Source organism: Mus caroli, unplaced genomic scaffold, assembly GCF_978045245.1.
Source record: "Mus caroli unplaced genomic scaffold, Mus_caroli_1 scaffold_6, whole genome shotgun sequence".
In the NCBI taxonomy this organism is placed as follows: Eukaryota; Metazoa; Chordata; class Mammalia; order Rodentia; family Muridae; genus Mus; species Mus caroli.
The window spans coordinates 69,321,089-69,333,898 of record NW_028227261.1 but is presented as its reverse complement, the minus strand read 5'-3'; the positions used below and the strand labels follow the sequence as shown (position 1 = coordinate 69,333,898).

General features: G+C 38.7%; 1 protein-coding gene across 2 annotated transcripts in view; it reads left to right on the top strand.

Moving 5' to 3' along the window:
* Adamtsl1 (ADAMTS like 1) overlaps window positions 1–12,810 on the top strand; it is a 367,312-nt gene that overhangs the window by 178,384 nt on the left and 176,118 nt on the right. Inside the window, exon 10 of one of the 2 annotated variants that reach the window (XM_029476026.2) lies at window positions 8,692–8,742. The exons of the other annotated variant lie outside the window; for it this stretch is intronic. Within the exon in view, the coding sequence (XP_029331886.1) occupies window positions 8,692–8,742 (51 nt within the window). The remainder of the gene's footprint in view (window positions 1–8,691; window positions 8,743–12,810) is intronic. 2 annotated transcript variants of the gene reach the window in all.

Below are 12,810 nucleotides of genomic sequence, written 5' to 3'. Positions count from 1 at the left end.
ATCACACATTTTTAATTCCTATGTTGTTACATAAAATATCGTTATATATAGTCACTAAAATCTATTTTTCCTGTAAGTCCTGGGGTCTGGAGCTTATTATACTAAGTAGAAGCAAACTCACATTCAGATAAGGAGTTTGAGTCTTGTTCCCTTGCAAGATAGAGATAGCCCATGAACACCAAAAATGACACTAAATACGGGCACTACATAGAGAGTAGATAACAGAGCTCGTTGCATAAGCATGAATTCCCTGCATCCAAATGCAAAGCTGAGCACAGCCAAGTGTGCCTGGAAGCCCAGAGTTAGCACTGTGGAAACAATAGGATCCCTGATGCTTGTTGGCCTCCAGCCCAGCTCCAGATTCAAGGAGAGACTCTGCCTTAAAGGGCTAAGGTAGGGAATGATAGAGCAGGACATGCAATGTGGTCCTTTGACCTTCGCATCCTATAACAGCACAAGGACACATGCACACACACATGCATTTAGTAAGGTCACTAAATAATTGTTCAACATTTAAGCCTTGATATTTTCCCCTCTGAAATGCCCCACTCCTTACTGCTGTCCAGTCTCAGGAGTCTTCTCTTTTCTTGTCTGCTTTCCCATCTCCTTTTTAAGATTCCCCTCGCCCCCTTCCCTTGTTTCCTGTTCTTCATAACATCACATCAGCCAGCTGCCATGGCTACAGACGATGCTGAACAGACAGTGGACATCTGGCCTATTCTCTTCAAAGGATTTCTATGTTTTTATCACTTTCTCTGCTTCTAGATGTTATTTTTTAAAATGTTGATATGCTAAAAGGCTATAATGAAAATAGTAAAGTTCAGCCAAGCTCCCCAGTGCCCAAGAGAAGCAGTTCCTGCATTTGCTGTATCTTTTTGATCTTGTCAATCGTATGTAACACAGATGGGATTCTACTTCACCTGGAAGTCAGTGATCCCTCATGCTTTGTTTCCTCTTCTAAAAGCCAGCCTCAGCACCCATGGCACTGATGTGCTGCAGAGGCAGAAATGCAGATGGCTGCTCTGTCTATCCAGCGGAAGAACTTAGCCTGCTGTCTGCCCGTTCCTCTCACCAGAGCTTCATTGATCTCTGTGCATGCCACCTAGCCAGTCATTTTTATGAAGTGACAAAATATTTAGTTTCCTAGCCAGAAGTGGCCCTCTAAAGGGGAGCCAACACTTAAGACTGAGGAAAGGAAAAGAGGTCTAAAGATTTAATGACTCTGCTAAAATTAGTACTATTTTTTCCATTGTCGATGCAGAGCCATGATGTCACAGGTCAATCACATGTTCTTACAGACTGGGCTCTACAAGTACCCTAGCCGTCCAACTTGGGTGTTCCTAGAGTCCAAAGACATTCCACTCCTGCCTACCGGGGCTCTACTACATGCTTAGTTATCAACTTCCAGTTTCTATTAGTGATGAGCCTCCTCCTATGGAACAGACAAGCAGGCTCTGTTCACATGTCAAACCTGTCATGTGTCTGCCTTGCCATATTGTCACTCCTCTCTTACACCAGGGGAAGCTTTGTTGAAATTTGTGTAGCAGTTCATGCCACCTTTGTTGCTTGGGTGGAAGGCCACAATTTCTATGTGGCCAGAAAGCTATAAAGTTTTTGCTTGTGGTTAAAAAGCAAGTGAAAAGGAGTCATTTACTCATCTAATGAGCACTGTGTGTCCTCGGAGCAGCTTGAAATATAAAACATGCAACCTCTGACTGTTTGGGGTTGGTTGGTTGGTTTGTATTTTTTTGGTTTTGTTTTTCCAGCTCTATATTAGTTTGAATATGTATATATATATACACATACATATATATATATATATATGTATATATTCTAAATCATATAAATTATCTAAATCTAAATCATATAAATTATCACTGTCTAGAGAGCAAATTTTGAAAAATGGGTCTCAGATTTGAATCCTGATGTAACTAATAAGAAATACTCAGCATCTGGCAAGACAGCGCATGTGGGAGGCAGAAAAATAAAATGGATTCTCGTGCTTATTAGGTGCCCAACAGTAGAGCCTGGTAGAGGAATGAGAACTTTGGAGTGATACTGCTTGGCTGGAAACTACTGAGCTGTCACCTACAAGTTGAACAGCCTTTGGCAAATTATTTATTCTCACTAAGCCTCAGATTCTCCTCCTGTGAAGTGACAATAATAACAGTTCTTATGTTGTTAAAGTTGTCACGAGGGATAAACGCTATGATGCATTTAAAGAGCTTAGTGGAGGACCTGACACATAAGAAACACTCAACACACAGTTACTGCAGCTACAACTGAGACCAAGACTGCTAGCAGCTAATAGATGTTGCCTGGAGAAACTGCTCTCCAGTTGTCTTTTTTAATTCATAAAAAGGAAAAATGGAATTCTAAAATTCTCTGAGTCCAGAAAGTAGTTCTCTGTGGGTGGTTCTGGGTTGTCTGTGAGACAGTTCCTAGGAGAACATCACCTTGAAGCTAAATCACATTTATTGGGGTTGTAAGATATAGATTGGGCTGTGCAGACTAACTCCTGAAGTTTCAGCTCACACATATCAAGGACAGTCTTGACATGAGCAGCTGTGAGTCCTAGCCATTCAACTCATAAGAGGTTGTGCTGCCTGTGTTTTCTAAAAGGAAAGCTCTGTTTAAGGACTAGAAAATGGTTGAGTTATTGAACAAGCAAAAGAAAGTGTCCTAAATTATGTACATCTTAAAGTACATCATTTTGTTGCAACAAATGAATGATTTGGGAAGGTAACGCTTCCATCGGACCAGCGTCATTTAAATAAGTGGTAAAAAAAAATAAATAAAATAAAATCTCATTTCTGCTTTTGTGGATTTATATGGGATAGCAAAGCAGAGCTGTGCTTCATTTCAGAATGTGTGAGCAATTCTGAAAATTATAGAACCAACACCTGCAGACACACTACCCATTACCTGACAGGGAAATCATTGACTATACCTATAACTCGATTATCAAGCTATTCATTTCTTCTGTCAAGCCAGTTCGTGCTAACAGTAAGCTCACTGCATGCATTGCCTTTAGAGGTTTTAAAACATGCAATTAATTATTTGCATAATTCCTTTAATTACCTTAGAGTTACTGGGAAAGGGAATTCCATCATCCTCATTTTTAACATCAACCTACCACTATGTAAGGCATTTAATTACTTAACATCTTTGGTTTCCCATCAGGAAAAATATAACATTTCTGCCCGGGTACTGTGAGGATTCTGTGAAATAAAGGTGGAAACCTCCTAGCGAGGTGCTAAGTACTCAACAAATCACAGCTATTGTTAGTAAATGGAGACTCAAGCAACTGAACTGATCTGCCCAAAGTCACTCCATTACAAGGTTTTTAAGATGCTCACGTATTCATTACATCAGTTTAGTTTTATATTCCCTGTGGAGAGAGTAAGCAGCATTCTCAAGTGAGGCTCCATCAAAGCAAGCTGGGGCATGGATCTAAATACTTCCAGTTCTGTAATAACTACATTGTCTCTCACCCAACAGAAATGCAGCTCTGATACCATCATCACCCCAGTAACCCTGTCCTTCGCGTTGCCTTCGGCAGGCTGGGAGGTCTGCTTCCAGCGCAACATAGAACCATTTCAATACAAGTTTGCATGCTTGATAAAGTGAGCAGAAACCCAAATGAAGCAAGCATTGTCCATGTATTGATGTCCACTCAAGACGTTTTCTGGAGTACACAACAAAAGTGGAAAATAAATCCTAACAAAACGATAGTTCTACTTACTTAAAAATAATACAGAAATGGCATTTATTAATGTCAAGAAAGAAATGCCAGAAATATAAATTGCAGAGTTTCTATCATTTAATCTAAAATGCTAAAACTCTTCAGTGGTTAGTTTTATAGTAGAAAATTATTTGTGTGTGTGTGTGTGTCTGAAAAACAGTTTCACATCGTGCCAGTGAATTGGGATTCTTGATTCTGGATCCCTTGCAACCCAGATATCACTAATTGATACAGATTACACAATAATTTGACAGTGTAGTTTTAAAAGAAATCAGGGCTAGTAGATAAGACATTTTCTCAGTTCCAATTTGACTTTATGTTAGGGGCACTCATTGTTTCAGAACCTTGGCAGGTGTTATAGAAGGAAGAATTTAGACCATCTTAGGGGTTATCAGGCTTGGAGCTCAGCAGCCACCAGACAGGACAGGCTAATGCAAAGTCTATAGACCTGAGTTTCTTGCCTTCTCCCTTTATCTTAAAGTTCATGACTTGTTCATGACCACTTGCATTTTCATAAGATTTTCATAAGCATTTTCATAAGCAAAGGTACCAAGGTCCAGTGCTCAAGGTTGCAGCAAGAACACTGACATTCAACTTCAAAGCTCCTTGTGTGGCCCTTCCCTCACTGGGCCCTGATCCTCTGTGCTCTACCTCTCAAGGAGAAGCAAAATGCTTGAGCCTCCTTCAACATTTCCTTAAATCTCTGTAGTATTGTTTCAGAAGAAGGTGATTTCTATTACTGCCTGGAAATCATCTAGAGAAGATGGAACCTCATAGTCAGAATACTATAGCACCTGTAACTTCATTCTTGGGGGAAACAAAACAAAACACTGTAGTTTCCTAGTCTTGGAGGCTTAGTGTTTGATACCATGGGGAAGGCGAAGAGGAGTCAGCTAAACTCTGGGGCCCAAATCTGCCCCAGGTGAGTTGAGTTCCACAATTACAAAGCAATATGATGCCTAAAACATACATGAGATGGAAAATAAGGAAATTTTGGTGAAGCATCCGTACTTACCACAGGGAACGCAAGTATGCTAAGTTACACAAGCGGGCCAGCAGCACTGTTTTACTGTAAGGTAGCCACGGGGGCAAAGAGAAGAAGCCAAATGGTGGGTGGGTGAGAGAATGACAGTGCCTTGGAAAGGACAGCAGTCACAAGAGAAGCAGCTTGCAAGAGAAGATGCCATGTGGTCCATGCATCCGTCAAAAACCAGAAAGAGGATGTGTAATGAGAAGAGACAAGAGGCCCTGAGACATTAACTGAGATGCTCCTCTTATGGTTCATGTCCTCGGAGTGAATTACATTGGGATTTTTCTTGTAAAGACAGACGTAGCACAATACTCGAATTCCCCACTGCATAGTGTGCCTCTGATTCAGGCTAGGCTTTTAAGGCCATGGCTATTGTTCAGAAGTTGCAACTTAGATCATTCCTGCACAAAGCCTCAATGATATTTAGCTGACACATGGAATTAGAGGTGATAACCTCATTTAATTCATTTACCTTAATTCCAAATGCTCCCATCTTATACTTCAGGACTCTAATTGTGAGCTTTGTGGGAGGCAATATGTTATTTTAGAACTTACAAAACAGGAAGGTTTTTTTTTTTTTTTTTTTTTTTTTTTTACAGCAAGGAAAAATAATCCAACCCTTAGGACCTGAACAGGGTTATAAGGTATTTCCCTACTATATGTGTGAGAGTCTACATACATATATATGTATAGACACAAGTGTCCTTATATGTGTATATGTGTATACCTGGGAACTCATATATACAAGTTGAAAATGATATTGTAGATGAAATGTGTATATATAAATTGTCTAATGTTGTTGGTTTAATGATATATTCTATCTTATACTTATTTTTTCAGGTACTGTATTATTAAAAATGGCTCAGAGTGTTTTATAAGTTTGTGTTCTGTGTAATATTTCATTATAAGAACTTGTCATGACACGACAGCATCAGACAGTTGAGAAAATTGTGTGCTTTGGGTAGATTAGGTGGGAAGGGACTCTCACTTCCTTGTCCTCGGCTTCTGTTCTCAACAGCCCTTACAGCAAGTTTTAGATGAAGCAGTGTCGCTACCGCTGTGAAAATACACAGGTGGTCAGGGTTATTGGAGCTATGGAGAATGAGTAGTTTGCTCTTCTATTTTTCCTTTGTGATAATTTTGTAAATCATGTTGACTCCCTCCCTCCTGTCCACATATGGAGGGGCATAAATAAATGTAAGTGCACAAACGCATTCACATTACACTCAAACCTGGGGGGACTCTCATCAAGTCCCTTAATAGCTTCCCGTTCCAGCATCCTTCATGATGTTCTCTTTATCTGAGAACAGATACAATGTGTCTTAAAGGTAAGAAATGAGCGGAGCATCTTAGGCAAGATTACCTTCCCCTCCATCACAGTGCAGGCAAACATCAGGGCTGTGGCCAGAGCTCCAGGAGGGAGCAGAGCCGAGGCTCAGGAAGATGCCTTTGGAGGCTGGACAGAGCACCATTGTTTGGCTATAGTTCTGTTTTCACAGGTGCCATGGAGTCATTTCAAGTCTTCACCATGACCCATGCCACAGAAAGACAAACAGACCTATAGTTTTGCTGGAACCAGGTTTAAAGCTTCTTGTTCAAACACAAACATGACTTCTAAGTCAGCCCAAAGCAGAATCCAACATCCTGGCAGCACTGTGCTCCCCCATCTATCCCCTCTCTCCAGTTCAACTCTGTCTTGTTCAATGTTACTGTCTCCATTTCAAATATCATCAGCTGATAAATCAGTTGACAGAGACCTGCAACAGCTCGTTCTCATATTGAAGATGACAAATTATAGCCATAAATTTTTCCAGAGGACAAGGCAATGGTATGCGTTTCTGCACTTAGAAATTGATATAGAAATGAATAGATACAAGGGCTAGGTAAAACCTAACTTCAGACTATTTGATTTATAGCCTAATTTGCTTCTATTAAATAGTAGTATATATCCAAAGCTTTGAAAGACTTTCGAGACATTGGCATTCTTTGAAATATTGTCATTTTAAATGAAAAATTGTCTTGATTATTAGATGCAAAAAAATATTTAAAAGGCAAAAGTGTTTCTAACAAAAAAAAACAAAAACAAAAACAGGAGTAAGCTTTTATCAAGAGGTAGAAAAGAATGAGATATTTAATTCCAAAAGCAAGGACAAAGCAGCATTAATATGGTAATCCTTTCATTGTTGTGTTAAAGATGCATGCAATTCTGAGCGTGCCCACAGCACACCACTCTCATGAGCATTGTGAGGCAAATGCACACAGATGTGCTTACTCATTTACATACCATGAAAATTTTATCAGAAAATGAATTTAGTATGTCAAATAAATAAACACAGAAAATTCCCCTCCATAAAGTAATTAAGCAACTAAACACTTCACCCTAGGGAATCTGTCTTCACAACCTTGTCTCTCTTGTCTCTGAATCATATCTAAATACTTTCATGCATCTCCTATTTTAGTCAGGGTTTTAGGGCCTTCCAGTAAGTCCTCTTTTTCTTTCTTCCTTTCCATGATCTTCAGTCAGTGCTTTTTTTGTTTGTTTTGTTTGTTTTTTGGTTTGGAGGGTTTTTTGCTATCTGATCCATACTAAGCCCAACCCAATCTTTCTTCTCAAAAGCTTAGATTTGGTAGCTATATTTCTAAAAGTATAAATCATCCCATGTCAAATGATGGGGTCAAAATGAAAAGCTATTTATTTAGAGATAAGTGTAACTATGCTGAAAATATGTTAATTATTATATAGATGTGTAGATATATACACAGGCATCCCAGAAATACAAACAGAATATACAGATCTCTTTAATGTTCAAGAGAGGGGCTCCCTAGCACTTGTCATATGGAAATAAACCATCTTTTGTTTGTGCCCTTCCGTGTTCTTCATCTACACTGAACACTCTTCATATCCCATTCTTGATGGAGGCTTGGCTGCCCTAGCCCTCTTCTTCAAGTAATAAGACATTTTTCACCATCCAGGGGGAGCAGTCTTCAGCAAGGACCCAGTCTTATCAATGGGACCTATTAGTTGAAATCAAGAAATTTGGAAACGTAGTACACTAGAGACCTGAAGATCTTCAACACAGCCCATGCTTTCCTTTCCTGTGCATCCTTCAGCCCACAGCATATAATCAACATACTTCCTTGTGGCTCTTTAGCCATTACTTGGCCTCTGAACCTCACAGGTTTCTCAAAGTATTAATGGCAGCCACAAGAGTCACAAGTATCATAGTAAAGCCATTAATACTATATAATCTTTATAAAACACAAAGGCACTTTTTTGTGAGCAGTTGCATCACTTCATTTTGGTAGGGAGTTTGCTCTTGCTAAGCATTGCTTAAAACATTTGGTAGTTCCTCCCTCCCCTTTATGAAACATCCAAGTGGCTACTCTCCAGGTCTTAGTAAACCTTTAGATCTGCCAGAAGTAGAAGCCTATTTGCTGATGTATGTTACAGTCTTGTCAGTTCTGTGGTCCATAACCTCCTGCTTACATAGCTTTCTCTTTCATCAAAAGTGAGACAGTAACTGTAATTGCTCCATGGGCATCTGGAAGTAACATTAATAATGATGATAATAATAATGACCTCATAGGATGGGTAATTTGGGGGATTAAAGAACATTTATAAGCTTATTGTGCCATAGCTAATGATGAGGTGCCAAGGGTTCTCACCATCTCCCTTTCTAGTGGTATTTCCTTTTTGGATCAGAGGACTAATTATAGAAAATAGTGTCTTCAAAGACCTTTCCCCAGCCTACAACATATGCTAGCATAAATATCGAACTGTTTCAGTGTTGTTTCCAGAGATGATTTATGTATGTTGTTTTGCAATTGTATAAAAATGTATATGATGTAATCATTTAGTGTTTATTTTATTGTGTGTACCTTCTACTCAGAGGGTTGGCATTATTGTTCCTAACAGTGACGGATACAAGCAGATCATGCCTTATGACCTCTACCATCCCCTTCCTCGGTACGTAACTCGATCATCCTGATGTTAGAATTAGCACATCAGTCGCCTGATGCTTTAGTGTGTCTATGTAAAAATGTAGAGCCCTAGTTTCTGTGTTTTTCTATAAGTAAGATGGAAGATGGTAGATTTTGCAGATCCACTCTGAGCTCTCCTCTTGAGTAATCCTGACCTGCTCAGACTCTAAGCTTGTCATTCAGAAACCATTCTATAGAACGATATTTCATTGGAGTGGACACAGTAACTCACTCTAATTAGCTGCAGTATGTCTGCTTCTGCTGTGTCTTTCCTGCACTCCCCTTTTAACTCCCTCTCTAGCTCCTTTTGGTAGAAGCCTGGTCACTACAGAGCCATTGCGAACTTAAACAAACACCGTCTAAAGTGTAATCACAGCACCATGAGTATAAAATTCCAGACAATGGGGTTTTTCTCAAAGGGGCTTCATGTGCCCTTTTATATTTTGGAAAAAATTATAATTATCTAAAGGATATTTCATAGTCTTATTGTTCAGAACATTTTACAGAGTAAAGTTGTTAAATACATAAAGATTAATTGCTGCATTGTTTTTGTTAAAGTATATTTTAAAGACTAGAAAAAGGAGTATCCAAATGTTTCAAAAGGACATTTTTGTCTTTATATTTGTGAGAAAACTGGAGTTGCTGAGAAAATCTAATAAATAGTTGCCAGTTGTATTGCTAGCCATATCGGAAATAGCTCTGCAGGTAGCAGAAATTAGAATTAGTTTTAAATGGCTTTGCTGTTTTCTTTACTAATTTGGCACCCAAGGAATCAGCTGCTGTTTAGAGTCCTGGGTTTCTATGAGACCAGGAGCAGGTAACATAATCTATAGGAGTTTGCTAAAGCTTAAACTAAAACATGCAGAAAAATAACTGTGTTTTGAACAGCAAAATTCAGTAAATTTAACTGATAGTCTCTAAATTCATAATGTATTAAAATCTAATTGGATGCTAATCCAACTCTCCAGTGAGACCTCAGTCTCTCAGTCCTAGCTCAGCCACCACACCCACAACCTAGAGAAGTAAACATTCTTGTTCACACAAATATGCATTTATAAATGCATAGACAGGTATTTAAATGTTGTCCAGTGAAAATTTGCCAGTGACTGACAGGAGACTGTCTGGTCTAGTAGCTATGTGCAAAGGGACATTGATTGACACTAGATACTATTGATGAAAAATGTGTCACTAAATGACTCTCTCACTGGTTCCTGGCTCCTGCTATGCTGTAACTCTACTGATAAAGACAGTAAAAAAGACCTCAGAATACTCTTTAGGTATCATTTTCCAGAAGTCTTCTCCTTGATAATGGACAGAAAGAAATAAAAATATAAATATAATTAAGCCAAGATCTCCCTTGATTTCCATTTCTGGGTCTGTAGAATCAAGATTCCTAGAGTGTGTGCCTTGTTTGTATGGAGGAAAGCCATATATTTTAAAACAAAGGTAAATTTTGGTGTCAGTGTGAACAACCTTGAGTTTATGTTTGTCCTCTCAGGAAGTTCTAGATTCATGTCATCTTCTATAATTTGTCTTTTTTTTTCCCTTGTGCAAGCAAACCTTTCATATGATTGTCTTGACTTCTTATAGACTAAAACTTCCCTCAAGTGTCTAAAGTTTAGTGCTGCCTCAAATGCCCACCATCCCACTTGCTGGTTTTGTGCACCACGTCCTGATTATTTATTTAATGTGTTTATGCATCTCTGCAGAAAAGGACCAGTCAGTTAGCAAACAGGCTGCATGTCTTGCCCCTCACACTTCTGTTTTCCAGTAGTTCTGAAGATACAAAGTCGGCTTCACTGACAAAGCTTTAGTAAATGGCCACTACTTCTATAAATGGGGTCTCATTTAACAAAAACAAAGTTCAAATAGTTCTCAAAGAGCAATACCTTGATAATTGAGGCAGAAAACTTCACTATTTAAGACAGTTAAATCTTATATTTCAGATAAATATAAATAAAATGCACAGTTAATACATTTTAGGTTGTTCTTTCTTGCCCTCTGCCTTCAAGACTTAGCATAAATCTCAATGTAACAATATATCATGATGAACTTAATCTTGATTAACAGTGAGCTCATGTCTCTTTCTTTACATACTTTTTAATTTTGAAAAATCTGTAAACTAAATGTAGTGTGGATTTAAGGCAATTAAAATCAAAGATGTATAAATGTATGGCATGTCAATTCATTTAATAGTCTTTTAGGACAAGATTCTTGGATATATCTTTCTTTATTCATAATATTCACCTTGGTCACCATTTTAATATCTCTTGACAAAAGAATGCCATCTCTCATCTTTTGCTAGACCTTAACATACCTAAATATATTGTGCTTTAAAACTCCCCACAGCCCCCATTATTGTGTGGGGAGTCATATGATACTATTTCACATACCGACCTGCATCTGTAAGCTCAAGTCATGCTCTGAATCTGCAAACTCGTGTTCTCCTCATGTATCTTGCTGGGATCAGTGAGAGGGAAAAGAGCTCACACAATCATTAGTGAAGCTTCATGGTTAGAGCAAGTGTTGAACAGAAATTAATCACTCTCCCTTTCATAGGAGGCACAATTTCAAGGTCTTAGAGTGCCAATTAGAAAATGTTTTCCCTTATGGAATTCCAGTCATCTAGATGATTAAATATCCATCAAAATATTGCTGTTTCACTGTCAGATTAAATGGAGCATGAGTATATATTTATGTATTCGGGCCATCTTCAGTCTGAAAGAAGCCTGTTCTCCACCTCTGGCAGGAAGTCATGCAGAGATCTACCTGGAGGAGAATAGAGCTGTCTTATTCTTTTGCAAGGAGAACTCTGCAAAGGCTCTTCATTCCCTTGAAATAACTTTTATTCAATCTCCTACGGGTCAGAAAAACCTCCGCCTTCCCCATAGTAACATTTTTTGTGTGCGTTCTGGGAGGAAATACTGAATCTCGCTGTTGACAGTGGAGACAAAGGCACTCGCCTAAACCTGAACAGTGCAAACAAAACATAGTATAAACTCCTCTAACATGAGAGGCACACATGATTATTCTGGCTTCTTCAGAAGAGGAATCAATCAAGGCCACAACATATGTAGAACTTACAGAATAATGACAGCCTCCACACGCTGCCTGCTGCCTATGCGATACTTTAACATATAGCTAATAAGTGTGTCAACTCAGGGTTGTTTGGGTTCTCTTTCATTAAAATTAGATCTCTTGTGATTCTTTAAGATCTCTTAAGCTGCCATAGCCATTCTAACTATGAAAGTACATGTAAGAAACGAGCATAGCTCACTCAGCCCCGTGATGCTGGGTACACGAGTTCCATGTGTCTAAATCTAGTCCCAATTGCTACAAAACTGAAAAAAAGAAAGGAAGAAGAATGGAAGGAAGGAAGGAAGATAGATAGATAGATAGATAGATAGATAGATAGATAGATAGATAGATAGATAGATAGATTAAATTCTCCATTCAGTTGCCATAGCTTTTCAACTGAAACCAAGCATGTTTACAAGTCAAGGCGTTCCTTGCTGGAGGACATCTGTGGGTGTGTCCCCAGATAAACAGTAATACTGTTATTGACACGAAGTCTGCTCCTCAACTTGCAGATGCACAGTCTGAGCACCCTGCTTGTGCTGAGGGTGTGGAATCCTGGAGCCAACAGTTTAAGAAGAGAGGAGAAAGTGCTTTTGTGTAGGGAGATCATGTATGAGTTTTTCCTATTAAAAAAAAATATCCAGAAATGATATTAGTTCCTTATTTCTGTTTTAGTCTTCACAGAAATACTTGCTGAGATTTAGTTAAAAATAATTAAACTTTAATACATATATAAGTACATGCACACATATGTATATGTGTGTGTTATATATACGTAGTATATATGTACACAGAAACCACAGAAAGAGGACTGCAGATGGAGCCTCCACTGTTGATAGGTTATAGACAGTCCAGACATCCTCTGGATTGCTCCCCAGACTGTCAGATCCTATATTTGTGCAGAGATTCAAGGTTTATGAAACATTCTTGCCAAGGTTGAAGCTTTCCCTCTTAATGAAATTTCAGCCAATCTAGA